General features: G+C 30.7%; 1 protein-coding gene across 1 annotated transcript in view; it reads left to right on the top strand.

Annotated features, from left to right (window-relative positions):
* The window catches only part of LOC129912177 (dendritic arbor reduction protein 1-like), a 185,485-nt gene extending 164,055 nt beyond the window's left edge, over nt 1-21,430 (top strand). Inside the window, exon 6 of the mRNA XM_055990321.1 lies at nt 20,996-21,430. Within this exon, the coding sequence (XP_055846296.1) occupies nt 20,996-21,183 (188 nt within the window). The 3' untranslated portion in view covers nt 21,184-21,430. The remainder of the gene's footprint in view (nt 1-20,995) is intronic.
* The last annotated feature ends 288 nt before the right edge of the window (nt 21,431-21,718 follow it).

The raw sequence follows: 21,718 nt of genomic DNA, 5'->3' as shown, positions 1-21,718 counted from the left end.
GCCAACTTAGGTTAGTCATAAATATTCAAATTTTCAACTAAATATAATACTCACATGGCAATCAAAAACCTATAAAAAATGTTTTCAAACATATTTACACTGAAAATAATAAATTTCGTAAAATTACGAAAATTGTTTCATACACTACATTTTCGTTGGCCCAACGAAACTTTCGTTGGCTCAACGAAAATATGTAATTTTTCGTAATATAAAAACCTTCATCAATTAATGAAAACGTTTCATACACTTTTTCTCCCTTTTTATTGCCAAAAAATCCAATTTAATGAAAAGATTCATCACTTAACGAAAACTTTCATACTCATTTTAAAGAATAAAAATAAGGATTTTTTTCTTAATTTATCAAAATTTTAATTAAGTAACGAAAAAATTCATTAACTTATGAAATTCAATATTAACTAACGAAAATCTTCATCAGTTTATGAAATAAATAATTGTCTTATGAAAATTCTTCATAGACTAATGAAATATTACATCGGCTTATGAAAGAATACATCAGTTAACGAAAATAAGTCGTTGCCTTACCCAAAAAAAAATGTAGAGACCAACGAAAAAAGGTATACAGATTACAGAGCACGCTGCGGTGTATGTACTTTCGTCTCTTGTGTGCATTTCTCTGGTAATCGAAGTCACAGTTTAAATTTAACCCCAAAGTGCGAAGACATAACGCGGAATTTAAAAAAAACTGTTGTGTGCAAACAACAAGAAAATTAGTTGCAAATACAAGAGGAGTTAAAAAACTTCATTTTAACTGGAACTTGGGCCATTTACTCGTGTGTTTTATAGGTAAGATAAACTAAACTAACTCCCAATTATTTTGATTCTGTTTTTATTTTTCAAAAATATTAAAAGGTGTAAGTCAACGTTCCCAAAATTATTGAAGAGAGTCCCCACCGGAGACAAAAAGAACTTTGAAAACAAATATCCTTCTTCACCTGTTCAAAGTCCGACCACCACCACCAGCAAATTCCAAACTTATGTTAAGAAGAGTGGACGAACGATGAGATAGAGAGAGTAAGTTCTATTCGATTATTGCTTCCTGTATTTTATAAAAAAAAAAAATATTTTTAAAATATTCAAACTTATTTTTGGTTTTTGTTTTTCTGTTTTCTTTCAGATTCCAAAGTTATCTTAACCACCATCAAAGATCCACAGGCCACAGGAAGCTTTCATAAACATACACGTGCCTCAAAGGTGGACGACTAGCTGATCATCCAGCATACAAATTCCTGATCGACATAGGAAATGACATCAAATCCCTGAAGAAATTATTTGTAGGTATACTTGAACGGTTTAAAATATCTATTGTTATTTAATTTAGAATATCCCCCCATTATTAAAAATTTAAATTCAAAATAACAAATGTGTTTTTTTACGGTTTAAAATTTTCGCTCGGCTCCATTTTTTTGAATTTCAGGTTTTGTATTCCAAAATTCGGGGGAAAAAAATAGACGAAAAATTGCATATGCTTACGAAAAAATTCGTAGGTTTGCAAAAATAAAGTAAGTATAATCCACCAAAAGAATAATTAATACAACGAAAAGTTTCGTTAGCTAACGAATATTTTTTCGTAATTAAATTAAAATATTCATAAAATTTACGAAAAAATTCGTTAGCTTACGAAAGTTTCTTACATAAATTAATCAAAAAATTCATTAACCAACGAAAAATATCATATTTTGCGCACCGTAGTTTGATTAAATTTTACGTTAATTGATGAAAAATTTCGTAAATTGATGTAAAAATTCATTAATTCTCTATCAAAAATTTTTATGAAAAATTTCGTTTAAATACGACAGTTTTCGTTAATTGATGAAGTTCTTCATTAACGTATGAAAGCCATTTCGTTGAGCCAATTAAATTTTTCACCGGCTGAAAATTAATTAAATTTTCGTTGGCTCAACGAATTTTTTCGTTGTATTTACGTAAGGATTTGGTTCAGTGTAGGTACACTTTGGCCATCTGTTTCATGTTAATTGCTAATAAACATACAACCAATGGTTTTACCACCAAATTAAAAAAATATATATATATATAATAATTTAAATTTGAAATAAATACTTAGAATTTAAGAATTAAGATGGGTTTTCTTTTTTTTTTCTATATAAGATTTTAGTGTGATAAATTATTTAAAATGCAATGATTGTAATAAAATTGTATTTTGCATAATTAATTTATGTGTATGTAAATTATTTGAGTTTTGTATAGGGGCATAAGATAATTGAATGACTGTGTGTTTTTCGTCAGAGATTTAACGATCATAAGAGAGACATTGAATAAAAGTGAAGATTTCTGGAAATAATTTGGAAACAGAATTGATTTAAAGTTAACAGAATTTATGGAACATTGTCATTACATTTTGTCAAAAACAGTTTCAATATTTGGGGTGAAAATATAATTTCTTATAAGAAAAGAAAAAAAAATGTTTGTATACTATTCTTCAATTCAATTCATCAATTAACCACTTGGTTGTGTATTTGAATGTCCCAATAGTAACATAAAGCCATCTTTCGGCGAATATGTGAACTATTGAGTTAAACCAGGACAACAACCGTCTGAATTACATCCTTTAAAAAAATCCACCATGACAAAACTTGTATTGGACAATATTACTGGTAAGGGATGAAATTTAAGAGAAATACATTTAAGGATTTTACATGTGTTTGAAGGGTGGTTCTATTAAAGTTTTTGTTTATGTTTTCTCTTAACTGATGTCAAGTAGCTTGATAGGCGAATGTTGTTTCTTACAATATTAAAAAAGTTGTGGCTTGGAATAAAAAAGAGAACTTATATTTGTAATCATTAAATGTAAGTTTGTTTTTATTAGTACCTCAAATCAAGAATGAATGATAAAATAAAAATAATATGGTTTAAAGTTGAGATTTTTTTAAAACAATACATAAATATTAAGTATATGATATCATTTTATATGGAGAAATTCTACTGTCAGATATCAGTCTTTTGCTGGGCAGTAATATTATAAGTTAATTAAAAATTGTGTTCATATAAAATATAGTAGGTATTTGATTATTTTGAGAGATTTAATTTTTTAAATTTAAGAATACTTGGATGTATGTATAATAGGGTGTGTTCAGGGGCGGACTGGGGTTCAAAGGGCCTCCCGGGACTTTAAGGAAAAGGGCCAAAAATACATAATTCACTTTTAAAATTTTTAAAAAGAAAAGTTGATATGCAGAAACTGTTTCTTGATATTAAGTTTTTTCACGTTTATTAATCTATAATCTGTGAACAGGCGGATCAATTTATTTGAGTGATTGAAAATAAAAAAAATTTACAGGGCTAAGTTTTATAACATTAATTTTAAAACGTTAAGTGGGTTTTACTTTCAGTTTAGTCAAAAGAAAATATGTATTCTTTATATATCTAATATAAGGTCTTTATATATCAATATATCGAATGTCACTTTTCATAAATGTCCACCTCTTCCAAAAATACAAATACTAATCGAAAATTAATTTGTTTGACTAATGTAGAATGTTATTATTATTATTTGATCTCAACACAACGTTCTAGAATGATATTATAGCCCAGGCAAATTACTAAATCAAATCGCATTTTTGGTAGGACTAATTTTTTTTCGTGGAATGTATTTGGGTGAATGTCTTATCATAAAAGTCAGTTTTTGGGATGGTAGGATGTCGAAAGCAGCCGCCATCTTGGAAAAGAGGTTGGTACCTTTTATATTTAATAGCTCCATTTTTACTCATTTTAACCAAAAATGGCCAAAGACAGTCTTATTCACAATAAAATTATCTAAAAAATGATGTTCTAACGAATTCCGTGGCTATATTAAATTCAATTTTATAACTGGTCCCGGTTTGTCTCGAAAGGTGAAGACAAATTGACATTTTTACTTGCGATATTGGTACTATAGGGCAAGTTAAGGATTCGAAAAAATAATCGGACTTGAGATAAAATCAGACATGACATTAAGATGATAGAGTATGCTAAAAAAGTGGGTCCCGCTATTCTGGTCTGTCTGTCCGTCTGTAAGTACCGCGAGTTATAGCCTTAACTAATGGAGCGATTTTTTTCAAACTTGGAAGTTAATTTTTTTTAGGGCCAAAACTAACGGTACCTACCTGTCTTTTGAAAAATCGATTTTTTGAAAACGGGTTGATGAATTTTATCGAAATTTCGTTTTTTATTTCTTATAAATGGCATACCAACTATATTTTTGAAACATTTTAGAAAAATTTTATATATAAAAAATTATTTTTTTATAAAACGGCTTTAACGATTTTCGAATTTTTTTTCTGAAAGTTCCTTTTCATCAAATAGCATAGATCTTTTGTGTTAAAGGTCATTCAAAACGGTGTTTAATTAATTACAAAAACAGATTTTATTTATTTTGACTACTTATAAATATCAAAATTTTAATTTTCCCTAATTTTGTTCAGTAAAATTGTCCTATTTTTTAGGTTTCTATATTTCATCAAAAAAAAAATGCAAAACTAAATTTAAAAAAAGTTTCTATTTTAAATTTAATTTCTTAACTTTATATTTTTTTATTTTTTTTTCTCGGAACTTGACAAAATCCTAAAATTCCAATAGATATTTAACCCTCCACTGCATACGAAGCCAAATATGGTTTTGTCTATTTGTATGCACTTTTCTCTTCTCTGTCACAAAAAAATGTTAAAGATTAAATACAATCCTCTTCTTTAAGTTTCTGAGAACCCAGAGATAGTTTTTTCGTGTGTCCGACACAAAATAAAGGTGTATTTTATGATCACAGGTGAGTCGATCAGTGGTGTGCATTGAAATCGAAAATGTAGAATACATTCATACTTTAAGTGTTAATTACTGCGTTTGTTTCGAAAGTAAAGTGGAATTAAAAATTTATTTTTGATCGATTGTCTAATTGTGTAAGCTATGAACCAATTTTTGTTGAAAAAAAATTATTGGCCTGGTCTTGGGAGGGCAAAAAGTACGGAACCATATTTGGCTTCGTATCTCATGTTCACTTCATTTCCAGCGGCATAACCTTTAAAATTTTTGGGGAGGGGGGCTCACCTATAATGTTTTTTAATCATTTTATTACTTTATAGTTTTTGTAAGATCTGGGAGTGGGTGAAAATGTTGGAGCAAGACTAACTTCGACAGTGGAAAGAATGTGAACCAGAAGAAATGTTTAAAACGGACGAAAACAAATTGCTTTTCTCGGTTCCATGTCTTAAAATGAGCCAAATTTGAATTAATTCGTAACCTTTTGTAATGCAATGTATTTTTTTTACTTTATTTTGTTTTTAAATGGTAAATATTAATCTTTTGATGTTTTTAATTGTATTTTTTACATATTCTGAATAAATAAAATTTGTAAGATTTCTTACCCCTTAATGTATACAAAGCCAAATTTAGCTTATAAACAAATTTTTTAAACAAATTAATTTAAACAATTTTTTTTAATGAAAACCGTTTTGAAACAACCCAAAGAACACAGGTAAAGCATTTTTTAATTTTTTCGTCCGCTAATATTAATTCATGCAGTAGAGGGTTAAGAAAAAGATACTTTTAACTACAAGAGCAAGTAAGTGCGACCCAGTCGTGCATTTTATTTTCTTACATGCTTTGACCTAAGGGTCTCGGAAATTACTTTACAAAAAATTACGATGGATACGTTTACGAGACATAATTTCTCAGTTTTTTGTCGTTGTTTTTTCCCAGCATAGTTAGTACCCATTCGGGCAATATCTTGAGTAATAAACGACCAATGTGAACAGAAAAAGCGGCCCTGATTGCTGAATAAATAAGCAACAAACACTAAAATATTAACAATAAATAAATACCTAAATAAATTTTCTATCGATAGCCATCCTTTAAAATTTTAAATTTTTTTCAAATTAAAAAATTGTAAAAAAACTTAAGAAAAAACTATTCAAAAAGGAAAAAAACGACATTTTTGATATATTTACTAATAGTTTTTTTGTATCCTTTGAGCATTTTTAGATATAAAGGAGAAAAGAGAATACTACTTTATCTTTCAACATAATGGTCACAAAAATTAAATACGGCTAAAATTGGATAAAATATGGACTTTGAAAATCTACTGTTTTTGATCTTTTTAAGCCATTTTTCTTTAACAAATTTTACAAGTAGCATATTTTTATCAATTTAAAGCATTATTTTATAAAAAAAAATGATCTCATATGATATTGTTTATCCTCCTAAATCCCGAAACTATTTTCTAAAGATAAAACCGCGGAGTGCTATTAAATGAGAGGGTGAAAATTGAAGATAGGGGTGCAAAAGCCCCGTTTTTGGGGTTCTCAATATATCTCACAAACAAAGCAAAATTTTTATGTATCGCATTTAAAACTTTTTTGTAGAGAATTAAATTTCCTATAAGAATAATGTTTTTTTTTCCTATAAGAATAATGTTTTTTTAAAAATTCAGAAAAAAATTTGCGTATCTAAACAGTCGAAAAAAAAACACTAAAGAAAATCAAAAAATTCAATTTTTTTAGTTTTTTTTTTTTTGTTATTTTGGTTGTATCTCTTTCTTGGGCTGAGTAAGACATAAATATTGCTCTAAAAAAAGAGATTAAATTTCCTCCAAAAGTGTCTTGTCTATGGGCCGCTTAATACAGTGATTGTTTATTATGGAAAGGAGGGAGGGTCTATCTGCCCCCATTTAGGCGGGAACGGCCATTTTCTAAAAAAATAATTTAAATTAAAAAAAAATTATTAAAAAACAACGGCAGCACTTACAGTTATGAACGATACTATAAGTTCTTTACAATATTTTAATTTAAAAAATTTCAAAAGGATGCATATCGATAGGAACTTTAAAGTGGAGTATCTAAGGCAAATAATTATTGTAAAAGATCCATAGGAGGCCTACATTGACTAAAGGGCCACAAACATAATTCTTTGGACCTCGAAAGATCCATAGGAGGCCTACATTGACTAAAGGGCCACAAGCATAATTCTGTGAACCTTTAAAGATCGAAAGGAGGCCTACATTGACTAAAGGGCCACAAACAAAGTTCGGTGGGCCTTCAAAGATCTATAGGGGCCCTACATTTAATGAAAGGGCCACAAACAAAATTGGTGGGCCTTCAAAGATCTATAGGGGACCTACATTTACTAAAAGGGCCACAAGCATAATTCTGTGAACCTTGAAAGATCGAAAGGAGGCCTACATTGACTAAAGGGCCACAAACAAAGTTCGGTGGACCTTCAAAGATCTAAAGGGGCCCTACATTTAATAAAAGGGCCACAAACATAATACTATGGACCTCGGAAGATCAATAGGAGGCCCCCTACATTTACTAAAAGGGCCACAAGCATAATTCTGTGAACCTTGAAAGATCGAAAGAGGGCCTACATTGTCTAAAGGGCCACAAACAAAATTCGGTGGGCCTTCAAAGATCTATAGGGGGCCTACATTTAATATAAGGGCAACAAACAAAATTCGGTGGGCCTTCAAAGATCTATAGGGGGCCTACATTTGCTAAAAGGACCACAAGCATAATTCTGTGAACCTTGAAAGATCGAAAGGAGGCCTACATTGACTAAAGGGCCACAAACAAAGTTCGGTGGGCCTTCAAAGATCTATAGGGGGCCTACATTTAATAAAAGGGCCACAAACATAATTCTGTGGACCTCGGAAGATCAATAGGAGGCCCCCTACATTTACTAAAAGGGCCACAAGCATAATTTTGTGAACCTTGAAAGATCGAAAGAGGGCCTACATTGACTAAAGGGCCACAAACAAAATCAAACAAAATTCGGTGGACCTTCAAAGATCTATAGGGGGCCTATATTTAATGAAAGGGCAACAAACAAAATTCGGTGGGCCTTCAAAGATCTATAGGGGGCCTACATTTAATAAAAGGGGCACAAAAATAATTCTGTGGACCCCGAAAGATTTATAGGAGGCCACAATATGTTTATATTGACTAGCAACCGAGCATTTTATGAGAAAGTTTTCTTTTACAAAATAGAATTTCAAGTGCTTTTAAAAATTTTCTTCTTGTTCGAGGGCCTACCGGGAAAAATCCCGGTTGCCCGGTGGGCCAGTCCGCCCCTGGGTGTGTTACTATGTATGGCCGAAAAAAAGTACTCTAATTTTGTAATGTAATAGTGGTCAAAAGTTGTATTAGGGTCTATGGTTTAATAATATGTAAAAAAGTATTATAATATCGTTCGTCTTTATCTCGCTCAAATCGGTTGAAGTAGTTAAGAAAAAAACGATTTTATATGAAAAAATGATTTTTTTTCCTTCGCTTATTATTTTGCAGCTTCTTTACTAAGTGTTCAGTTTCAGAAAATATAAGCTTAAAAGTTTTTTCTTGTAATAATATATCACGAGAAATCACGGCGCAGTTAAAAAAAAAGTATACGTATTTCAAAAATCTCTAAAATTCCAAATTTCTTCGATTTCCTCCTATATTTTGAGCGAGCCAAAGGTTTAATAAAAATGAAAATTTAACAGAAGCAGAATTTAATTTTAATAAGCAATGCAACTTTTAAAAGCTATTATACTTGAAAATTTCATAGTTTAGCATTTTGACACACCCTAGTGTATAATAAGTTTTTTCATTTCTTCTTAGACCGTATCGGAACGTTGGCATAAAAAGCTAATCTGCCGATGTTTCTCAAAAAGGATATCTCTTCATATTTTTGTTTTAGTGACTCTTTTTGCGAAACACTATTGAGCAAATAAATAAATTAACACACTCTTGTTCTGTGAATCGAACTGGATGAATTTCTTTCCAATGAAGAATTTTCTGATTCGAGTCATATCCGACAATTTTTCTTGCATAGAAATGAATTTTGTACAATTTCGTTGTCATCCAACATTTGATGTAGTTTTTGGCAAAAGCGTAGGGAAAGTCTGTCAGTTTTAAATCGTTAATAAAAACCTTTAATTAAAATACTTTATGTTGAAACGCATCTAGTTCAATGAATGAAAGCAGCTAGAGCATAAATTGTTTCATCCATCTGCATTCGAAGGCCTTGAAATTTCCTTTTTACTGAAACATGATATTCATCACCCAATTTAATAAAATTAATTAATTATCAGGAAGCATCCCGTGGCTCTATAGTTGGTGCGATCAAAACAAAAAATAAAACAAAAAATTTGTCTAAGTACTTGCTTTTACTTTAAAATAGAAGATTAAGCGGCGCATCGAGATCGATAAAATAAAATTGTCTATAATAAGGAAACTTTCTTTCGATATTAAGGGGGGAAATCCCTCTGGACGGCAGCTTTTTTAATAATTTTTTTGGAAAACCGAAAGCATTAATATTATGAAGCATTGATACAATTTTTTTGAAGTACAAAAAAAAACAAAATGGCGGCTCTACAGCTCTTTAAAGTTGACGCCTCGACTTTGCGCCGTGCAATGCCCAGGCCCAGAAAATTATTTGTAATCAAAAAAGAAACTTTTTTTTACAATAAAACATTTTTATACGCATTGCATGAACCTAAAATTAGAAAAAAAAAGCGTAAAATAAAAATAAGAGACTAAAAAAACGAAAAAACACAATGTTTTTTTATAAACAAATTGCTAAAAAAAATATTTATTGTAAAAATTTTATTGAACTTTTAGGTTCATGCAATGGCCAATAAATTAAAGAGTAATTTGCAATTTATTTCAAGTCGATAGCTTCATTAGTTTTTGAGTTACGTTGCACATCGCGGAACAAAACGCGTTTCGAGGAAAAAGCGTTTAAAGTTTTCGTTTTCGTACTGTGGTAGGTTCGGAAGGCATGGATTTCGGGACTATCTAGGGGCTTTTGAGACTTCATTTAAGGCTTAGACCACTGAAAATAGTTTCTTCGGTTGATAAATGAATTTTTAAGGCAACAAAAAATATAATGCAAAAATAAAAATTTCCAGAGGGATTTCCCCCCTTAAAAACAGGTTTCACTCATTTTGTTGGTTCTTAAAATCATAAACCAATTTTTAATTAATCTCTATCATCTACATAAATGTTATTTTGAAGTAAAAATTTTATTTTCTCAAAATTAAAAATTGGACCTAATTTGTTAATTATTGTATTTTTAATCTGACATGGAAAGAGTCTTTAATAAGCCTTAGCTATAAGAATAGAGGCGTAGGTTGTGTGAAAATAAATTAGTATTTTTGCTTAATCAGGAAACAACTGATTAAAATTTTGTATTTAACTCTAAATTAAAGTTTAAAACAAGCCATATTTCCTTAATGAAACAAAAGAACCCAAATATTATTGCTCCAAGGTCAAGTAACAAACTATGTTTTGTTTCCTTTTTTTTAAATTTAAACTAAGCATAAATTCAATTTAGGAAAGCTTTAATTCGATACAGAAGACTTTAAACTGCTTGTATTAATGATTTTTCTTTAGAAAATCACTGCCAATAAAAAAAAACTGTTAAAATAAAGAATTTATAGTTTCCATTCGTTTCTTAGACAAGTGCAGCTAATTAAGTATTTTTATTAAATGCTTTTTTAACGATCACGATTGAATAATATATTTGATTTATTTATTGAACTTGAAGTGGTTTTATTGGCACTTTTATTTATATTTATTATAATGAAAAAATTTTATTTGATTTATTGAAACATTAAAAATAATTTTATTTGAAAAGAATTTCACAAAGCTCAAAATGATAATTTTGAAAATAATATTGCACGACTGGTTTTTTTTTTTTTTGCACGAACTTGTGCTTTTGTTTAAACCTTTGACTATTTAATCCATGCGATAAGAAAAGAATACATCATTGAATAAGAATTCAATATAATGTCCATAACTTCATAAATAATTAAAATTTTTGATCAAAACGTTCCATGACCCTGTTGATGTTGAATGCTGAATGAATGAAAGGCTCAGACAGACATGATGGCGATGTTACTTCTTATTAAATTTGTATATTCTTCGTAGGTACATAAATTTTGCTTTAAAACCATATAATTTTTTGGAAATTTTTAATTCATAAAAGCAAAATGTTTCAATTTTGATTGAGTAAAAGTGGTCAAAAATTAAACGGTTCAAATCGAAGCTCATTCCGCAATTGATCAACAAAACTCATTTTGGTCATTTAAAGTACTTTATTGTCGTTTTAATTCCCTTTTCATGCAAATACATCATCAATATCCCTAGTTAAAAAAAAGTTCCATCTAAAGATCAATAAACACAACTAAAGTGACATCCATCTTAAACGCTTAACATCATATATAATTTTCACTTCTCACACGCACACACCCTGATCCATCAACAATTTTAAAGTCACACAAATTAGAAACGATCACTTGCACTTAACACACAAACACAACAACTAACGCCATGTCTTAAACCTACTTCTTCAGATCATCAGAGTGCACAAGCTCAAAACAGAAGAAGTATTTCAATCCGCAAGTTTCTTCACCAAGACGCCTATAGCTCTCATGACCACACATCAGATATGTGTCTCTTCTCTTGATTATCTTGGGGCGACTTTCATTTAATGAAGTTTTCATTTGACTTGAACTAGCCCAAGGGGCACTTTAGTGAAGCCCATTAGTAACCCATTAGAATAGTCCGCGCCACAACATGCGTGTCGGTGATTACACAGTATCCAAGTGCCACTTATGGTGTCTGTTTGTTCTTCATCATCATCACCATCACCCAGCATCAGTAGCCCCATCGTGGTAGCTGACAAACATTTTGAAATGCCCAGAAGCACTATTAACAATATATGTGTCCAAGTGTCCAACCAAGTGTCAATGATTATTATAGACCCAATCAGCAGCATTAAGGCGCCACAATGACCTCGTACATTATTAAAGAGAGTGAAATGCAAAAAAAAATTTATTCAGTAGACTTGTAGTTTTTCAATATATTGGAAGCAATTTTTATGAAGTTAGACTGCTAAGGGTCAGGTCACTGAATAAGTAATTTTTTTCCTTTGGAAATATGACCAAGAAATGCATCATTTTTGAAAAGTTCGAATACGTCCACTTAATCAATTTTAAGGGACTTTTCAATAGACTTAGCGATTGTTAACAACAACAAAACTTGGTTCCATTCAATAAATCATTTTCAAATTATAATCAACAATTCAAGCTCCTTGTCAGTGCAACCAAACAACATTCATCACAATTATAACTCCAACTATTTAAGCCTCAGGCTGGCAAAACAAGAAACATAACCTAGAATAACTATTCTCTCTCTCTCCTTGCAGTCAATCACTCATTCCGTTTGAATGACAATACACACATCCACCGATAACTATTACACAAAGTTTCGCAAAATAAACTATTTTCATTTCTATGATTTACTTACTCAAAGCCAACGACTTATAGAGTCTATCATTTAGACATTTTGACAGAAGCACAATTAGACGGCTAACTCCCACAACAAAGAGCCCTCTTATAAATATTGAGAAAGACTCCAAAGCTTATAATTTAGTAAGTTAGTAAGTTCGACAAGAAAACAAATAAAAACGATGACAGCCGCACTTAAGACGACAATCGAACCGGTAATTAAGGTTTAACAATAGCGACATAACAACAACGTACAGTACATACATACTCTCAAGGTTTCTTATTACCAAGATAATCGCCTAATGGAGAGCCCCAAACGATTATTGTGTTGTGGTCGAGCATTAAATATAAAAAAAATAACAAAAGTCAGACTCAATAAGATAAAAATTGTCTCGACTGTGCTGAAAATCTTGATGGACAACTCCTCTCTCAGTCTCAGTGCTGCGCTGCCCTAATCATTCGAAGAAATCACATCAAACTTAATAATGAGCCGCGCTTGAGTATATCATTTTTATGGTTTTGATATCTCAGATCAAAGCCTATTTAGGGAAACGTCACAATCACCTCCTCCGCACAATTCACGTGCGGTCAGTTGAACATGAATTTCCTTTATTGCCGGTATAGCAGGCATTCAGACATTAAAAAAAAAAAACCTTTTAGAAAACAACGACTCGACAGTAATCCAGTGTTCATGTTGTGATCGACAATTATTTATAACTGAAATCCAAAAAGACTTGAAAAAGAGCCCACTTTAGGTGGGACCGTCCTATAGTCGTGCGAAATAGACAAAATGGATATTTCGATTTTACGACCGATTTGGTTGTTGGTCATGTATATCGCGTGTACATGAATCTGTGTTTTAATTGATGACCAATTAATGTTGAGTAAAGTTTGGCGAGCACTTCGTATAATTAGGGTGTCCCTGTCAAGTTAGTGTATGGAGCTTTCACAGAGTACAGTGTTATGTAAACACTTTTTTCCTTATTAGAATTTTGCAAAGCATTTTTTTATTATATATTATATTTCATTAATAGAGCTGGGCTTAGCTTTTTACCAGAAATATGCACGAATTGATCAGATAAAGTCAAAGATTTCTACTTTAGCCTTAAAGTTTGTAACATCTCGAATTCAATTGAAATTACATATAAGTCAAAAATTATCATATTATAAATGACGTAGAATCATCACACAAAAAATATATTTTTACACAGCAGTGTATTTTTTTTTTTAATAAATTATGTAGTTTTTAACCCAAGGTGCGTCAACCACACAATTTGGTAGCCGATATACATATATTTATCCTTTCAACGCATTTATCATTACGATGAGCGCGCTTATAAACAATTTATGTGATATTAATTCTATCATTTAGGCCCGATTAACTTTAATCCCCGTAGGCGTAAAATTCATGTTTAACCAACGTGATTTTATGCCTTTCAAAGCATATACTTTAACATAATCTTTCGTATTTTTATTGCATAGTAGGTTTCTTTTTTATGGATTTATGAGCAACTTTTTTTGCTTGATGTTTTTCCAGGAAAAAAAAGTTAATTGATAAAAATATACAAGTTAAATGTCGAAGTAATGGTTAGAGGAATAAAAAACAATAATTAATTTGTCACAGTTACACCTATATTTAATATGGATTAAGCAATTATGTTGCAATGATAATAATCATTGAAACAAGGAAAAAACTCAAAAACAAGTTCGGACGTCAACTCTTTTGTTTGTAATACATTTTTTTTATTTGTACAAGCAAAAGTGGATTTTTTGTAAGAACTTTTTTAATTTTTATACAGAACGATATTTGATACATATATTATTTTTTCATATTAGAATCAACATTCATGCATAACTATCCCTATGATGTGAAACCAACAATCATGATTGTGAAAGAAACAGATTTTTAATATACCTATATGAGTTATTTGAACATTTGAAAGAAATAGAACAAATTATTTATTAAATTTTTGTTTCCCAGCTCCAAAAGATTTTTGATTTAAATAAAAATAAGAAAAATTGTGAAAAAATCACCCAGGTTGCAGTTATTTCTGAAAACTTCAAAGGAAAAACGTTCATCGATTCGATTATCAGAAAATAAGCCTAAAAAATATCTAAATTAAAAAATATTAATTTTGGTTTGAATGTCACCTTAGTTTAACAATTGCAGAGCTTGTGGATTCCAGGAACAAAATAACTTAGGTACACTTCAAAGCGGAACCTAGAAATTACTCATTTAAGAAACGAATTCAAACATACGTCTACATACGATTCCATCAAACTGGAAGACCTTGACTTAACTAAAACTATCCAGTATTGTCTTTTGATAGGATATATGTATTTTTAACTAAAAACGGCTTATGACCTTTTTGTAGCAGTTGACCAATTTGAATTAACTTCAATTTAACTTTTGAAAAGTATAATGTTGTTATAGCAAGTAACATAATTATGACATTATAGGTAGAAATGATTGTCCAACTTTTTTTATCCAAACCTTGAAATTAATTGTGACAGAACGTTACATTGAATATAATCCACAGTATTGTTGAAAATCCTTGAAAACGTGCACTTAAAAATTTAAAAAGTAGATCAAAAACTCCCACTAACATTAGAGACAAAACATGACTTCCTGACAAAAAAAAACATTATTAAAAAAATTAACTCATTGATTTTATTTAATATTAGAAATCTTTAGGAAAAAAAATGGAAGTATTTTTTTTTTTTTAATAAAAATAATAGTTGATAAATCAACAAGCATTTCGAATTAACCAGAAACAACTCAATGCCAAGTCAATGCCTTAAAGAATTTTTTCCAATTATTAAGGGGAGATCGCACTTATTATCTCCTTGAAAACTCCAAACATAAATATATATTCTAAATCCTGTGAGCAGAACAAGGCAGCTGTTTAGATAAGTAAAAATAACTGCCAGTCAGAATTGGTGTTCAAAAAGTGATCTTTTCTCGACTGAACCTTTTCTTTAAGAAATATTTTCTCAGTAAAAGAACTCTGAACTGAGTGGCTTATTGAATATGCATTTAATTAATATTTTGAAAGGAAGATGCTTGGTCGATTTTGAAATAGCTTTTATAAGAAGAATGTACCTACTTAAGACCAGCTGATTTCTACAAAAAGTTTATGATATTGAAAGTTCAGCTTGAGACAATCATACTTAGGCCAGTGCATGCGTTTTTAGACGCATGGTGAAACATCTATTTAATTCTTTCAGCTGTAATCACAACGACATGCGGCAACGCTGCCTTTTTCCAGCGAGCCTTTTTTCCCGCAATAACGACGTGTGATACTGCATCGGACTCAGTTTATTTGTCAAAACTGTAAGAATAAAATTTCTTTGTCATCGTGTATCATCGTGTATCAAAGAACGAATGTGTTCTAGGAAGTTCAACTAACTTGACAGACATTGGCACAAACATAAGCGCATAATTTTAAATATTGATATAACCAATTGTAACATAATCCCCCAAGTATTTATTTTAAAAGAGGATACATGTATGTAGAGTAGACAAATAACTCTTTAATTATTTGTGTTATCTCTTGGTATTTTTGTACCCTTATCGTCCTTTTTTTAACCAACCTCTTTAAATTATTTTGACCTAATCTATAACTCACCCTAATTAATTTGAACAATCTGAAGTAATTTTGCTTAAAATAATATAAAAACTTACTATAAAATGTATCACACATTCCTAAAGTCCATTTGATTCAAAAACAATGCCTAAATTGCAAGTTTCGATGATGCAAGTTCAATTACAATCAATACCAAACGTCTTATTATTTGATTTTTCACCTTATAATTTGCAGTGGAAAATGAAAATGGTTTTTCCTTCTTCAGCTGTAAGCGCTTCACAAATCTTTTTAATAAATAAAATACAGTCTTTGGTATGTCGTCCCCTTTAGAGACGAAGATAATTCACAATAGTATCATTTCTCAGAAACAATAAACGCTTCGACAATTACAAAACCATTCAAATATACACTCACACTCGGTTACACACTAAAACTTTAAAAAAATAAGAGGGCCAAATAGTATCGGAAGGCGGCTTCAATTGTGATTATGCGTTCGTTCGTTCATTTGGTAAATAATGTAATTGGTCTCAATCGGGAACAGACCAACAACGGATAGCGTTCTCATATATGGCTTAGGCTTACCATGATCCATCGTTCGACGAAGGAGCTCTCTCATGGTGTTGGCGCACACAAAAAATATGAATTGATCGTGGGGTACGAATATAATGAAGCCTAACCACCTTCAACACTACCATCATCACCACCACCCTCCCGTCATCATAACGTAGTCGTCGTCGTAGTCGTCGCCGTCATCAACATCTATTTTGCCAGCCCTGCTAGCATCACCAGGTGCCGTTGCAAAGCGAGCGTAAATTATCTCCAACATAGCATTTAGATACATATAGATACATGTGTATCTTTAACCATTTACCGCGTATGGTTGATTATTTTGTCAGCAGATCGGAATGTGAAAATTGTTTCAATCTTCAAATGGCAATGGGGTTGTGGGTACTAGTCTATACACAAGGCCGGACAGTTTTATAAAGAGGCCTTAGGCCAATATAACTGTTAATTTTAGAAAAAACAAAAACGTGCAAGTTTGACGAAGATCTCAGTTTAATATTTCAAGTATTGGAAGAACAATGTGAATAATTGAATACTTTGTCAGTAATATATGTAAGTCATAATTTAACCAACATTTTGATATTGCTCAGAGTTATAGCGACCTGATGTTTCAAAATCAATATTTTTCTGGCTCAGTTCTAAGTGAATTCTTGAAGTTAAGTTACCGGAAATACTGGAAACTCAAACATTCTGAGTATCAGCAACATTTTTCAATACCAACTCTCAATTGAGCCTTTCATGAAACTGAATAAATGGAACCTACAAACTTTGAAGGCTAATAAATAATAATTTCCTGCTTTGCCTAGTTGACAATCCGGCACTGCGATCTCAAAGTTGGCGGTGTTGTTACTTGTACTTGCATTTAGGCAAAGGAATTTTAAGTGGAGCACCGGGACGGGTGGCAGCACGACTATGCCGCCATGCCACCTCCGCCGACAAAGAAGTGCAATTTTCTTTCCATAAACGGAGTAATTCCGAGACCGTGCTATTTCGATAAATAAAAAAAAGAAATCAAAATCAAAATGAAATATTTTTTTACCAATAACTTGTGCCGTTAAAGTTTTTCAATTGTCAATGTATTAGTTCTCGTTTTTCCTTAATTTAATTTTTTTTTTCTTTTGATTCAGAAATACTATATCCACCACCCCAATTAAGCTTCAATCGTGCAAATTCGATATCGATGAATTTCCTCTGTCATCAAGCCCCTCCGCACTTAATACACCACTCCATCGACTCTATTCGGAAAAACATTAGAAATATCCATTTGATCATGACATTATTCAGTGAATAATAGGAAAATTATAGGTTTTCAAATTGATCGGTTATACCAACGTTAGAGAGTTTAATTTTTTTGCGATGAGATGATTCAAGTTGAATGGAAAAAAAATATCGCTTTGGAACTTAATAGTCATCTATTCTCGTACATCAACATCTCTTCCTGGGGGTCTCTTTGTTTAGGTATAATATAATTATTGTCTATAGTGAACTACACTACACTCAGAGTGCGCATCATCACATCGCATGGAAAGTGAAGATTAAATTAATTGATGTAATTGATTCAGTTCATGACTTATTTTCAAGTCAATGTCGGAGGCATGACGGCACTCTGACAGCAAGAAGTGCCACTTTGTCATGGAACTTCATCATTGTACAATAAATAGTATATCTCAATTAATGGTGAATGATGAAGTTGAAAAGGAAGTGTATCTTAAGAAATACATTTTTGATGCAGTAATTCGTACATTTTTGTGTTTAAGCTTGTTTTCAGCATTGTGACTTAACAATAAGAATAATTGGGCCATTACATTTCGTGGGTAGAAATTAATTATTATGGGACAGCAATGGTTCGAATGGTTCTGGGAACTTTTTACACGTCTGTGACTAAAAATCCATCGATCTAAAGCGTCAACATAAAACTTAATTTGAACCCGGTATGTACATTATTAGCGCGTTCGTTTTTTAATTATTTTCAGAGAATCAAGTTCAAATAAAAAAAATATTTCTTAATAATAAAAAAGAAATCCCCTAAACTTTTCAGATTTTTATTTTGACGCTAGATGGCGCTCAACGATGGTTAAATATATCGATACCTACCTTCCCGTAACCCGTAAGAATGTATTAAGCGACAGTTCTAAAATTGTTCAGGAAACGTAAAAAACAATATTATTCTAGTGAGGAAATGTATAGGGTGCACAGTTTTAGTTTTCATTTGCATACATGATAGAACAACCAAAATGGTACCAAAACACTTACCTCATAGTATATTTCTTCATCAAAAAGGCATTACAAAAAAAAATCTTGCTTAATACATTCTTATGGGAAGGTATCAATATGTTGACTTATGAGGTCATTTGATTAGGTATAGTCTTAAAAGAAAACGTTTGATGCGGTACTTGTCAGCATTAAATAGCGTTTTCAAGAAGGTATAAAGAATTTTTCTAGGGTCAGAGGATCCAGGATCATTTTTATTTTATTTTTCATGCTTTTTTTAGTTTGTTTTAATAGTCAGACCTCTTTTCAGAGCATTTTTTTTTCATAATGAAATTCATGATAATATCCCATTTCTGAGACTTTCTTTCCATTATATCTCGAAACTGTCCACTAAGTTCCAAATCAGGAGGACCGCAAGAAAAACATGTCAAAAATTCAGACAAACCCACCTGGAACTCAAATCCATACATTTTATGCCGGGTCCTTTCATCTTTTCTAAGAAAAAACACTCAAGATTATTTTGTAGACTGTTTCAATTCTTAATTTTATATTGCAAACGAAACTTTTTAGCAAGTTTTCTTTCACACACATAACTCAATCTCCAAAGAAACGCCCGCTGACTAAAAATATTTTTAAGGACTTAATAGACCAATGCCGAAGCCTTGAAAAACATTAAAAAGTAAAAAAAAAATCATAGTAGGATGAAACCCATTGGAAAAGGAGGTAAATATGATAAAAATGAAAAAAATTACACTTTAATTACTCAAAAACCATAAGATTTATAAATGCAAGATGAAATCTTACGGTTTTTCAGTAGGTACTTAAAGTGTAAATTTTAATAAATAGGCCAACATTTTAAATCATGATAAGAAAAAATTTTCGAATTCAAGCTTTTTTTCATTTTTTGCATTTTCCGAGAAAATGTACTATAGTGTACTAGTATAAATTTTTTCTTACACCATCTGAAAGCAGATATTTCAACGAACAAAATGCCCACCGACTTTTTGAAAAAAGCTGATATTTTGACACGTGAATTTGCGATTCAAAATAAGGGTATTTTTTTTATATTTAGTCAAAATAAGGTGAACAAATAAATATTTTAAATCAAATAAATTGCAGCGTATTTGGGACATAATAAAGTAAAATTCACCAAATTTCGTAGAAAAAAAAAAAAACTTTTTTTTGAAAAAGATAAAAATAAAAAACCAAAAACGTGGTTTTTTTAAATTTTTCACCTAAATTTTGAAGTTATGTGAAAAAATTGTTAGGTAATACAAAAGTTGTAGATCTTTTTATTACCTACAACTTTGCCATACAAAGTTTTTCCATAGGACTTGTAGTTTTCCCGGAAATCGAGATATACCATTTTCTACCATTAAAAAAACACAACCCACCCACTTCCTGAACTCGGATGGCCTGTAATTTATTTTTCCTCTAATATCATTCACCTCTTTTACCAATGGGTTTTATTCTACTATGATTTTTTTTGGTTTCTAAAACTATCGACCCTGGCCTATAAGCCTTTATTCCGAATTTCATCAGTGTATCTATCATGTTTTTTTTCACAAGGGTTTTGGTTATATTTTAAGCACCCTTAACGTTAAATTGGCAATAACTTCTCTTAAGATAATCTAATTTGATTATGATGTCATTAGGTTCTGCATCAAAAATTTACTTAATAACATGTGTCATATCGTACGTTGAGACACAACTCAAAAAACACTATTTTCCAGTAAAAGTGAAATAAGAAAATCAATCATTGAATTGGTAAAACTGTTGAAATTTCCTTGCGAAACAACTGAAATTTAATCACTTAAAATTTAAAAACAATCTTTGAATTTGGTGTCCTTTTATATCTCAGGGCTCTTTTCAGTTAGAATAATTATATTTTTTAACTATTTTTATTTCTGATAGTTAATTTGAAAAGTCCTTATAAAAAATATCAATTCCTTCCTCGAATCGATTTAATAAGGAGTCACATGGTGCTTAATCAAATGAATACGGGGGTTGCCAAAGTGATATGCTTTGAGTTTTTGGCAAAAAGTACGATAACAATAATTTAGTGGTTGTGAAACCAAATGAGATTTGACTAAATGGTCTTTCAAACCGGTCTTCCTTACTCAATCACCGATTTCCAAGCTCAAATTCTTTGATTTGATTGACATTTTGCTAATCAGTTCAATAAGTTTGTCATCCCAGAGAATCTCGACAATCTTTCAATATTTCATACTCTTGCTTTTGATAAGGCCTGATCGCTAAAACAATAGGTTTACTATCAAAAACTTTTCAATGCAAATTTTAAGTCTTTTACACATTTTTATATTAAATTTTTTCAAAGTTATTTTTTTGTGTTTATTTCCAGGTGAAAAGCCATATACCTGCCAATGGCCTGAATGCGAATGGCGATTTGCCCGCTCTGATGAACTAACCCGCCATTATCGCAAACACACCGGTGCAAAACCATTCAAATGTATTGTTTGTGAACGAAGTTTTGCCAGGAGTGATCATCTTGCATTGCATATGAAGCGTCATCTACCGAAAAATAAATAAAATATGGCTAAGGAACCAATAGCAAGTAGTGTTGTGTTGTGTATCTCAAATACAATAACAAAACACAAAACAAAAAATACTAAAACTAACAAATCCAACAGCAAGCAAAACATCCAAAGGACTTTAGTTATATAAGACAATTAAATTACTATTAAATTAAAAGAAAACAAAAATTAGTTTAAACAAAAAAGAAAAAAATATGAAAAGCAAAAAACAAAAACAAATAATTGTGTAAACTATAGAATGTAGTGTAATGCGTAGTAGTTTTGATATTATTTTTTAATTAATTAAGTTCTCTCTCACTGCAGTTATGGTTGTTATTTTTTTTTCTTTATCCACTAATGAAGTTGTGTTTTTTTTTTATTTTATTATTTTTCATATAAAATTAAGACGCCGAGTGTACTATCAATTAAAGTAAGATATTTTTTCTTTTGTTTTGTTTAAAAATCTATACATATTCCAGTATTTTGTATTGGAATTTAAAAAATTTAAATGTGTTGGCACATTTTGAATAATAAATTAATTTATCAGTTAA

Source organism: Episyrphus balteatus, chromosome 2 (assembly GCF_945859705.1).
Source record: "Episyrphus balteatus chromosome 2, idEpiBalt1.1, whole genome shotgun sequence".
Classification (NCBI taxonomy): domain Eukaryota; kingdom Metazoa; phylum Arthropoda; class Insecta; order Diptera; family Syrphidae; genus Episyrphus; species Episyrphus balteatus.
This window is presented reverse-complemented; position numbering and strand designations above follow the sequence as displayed.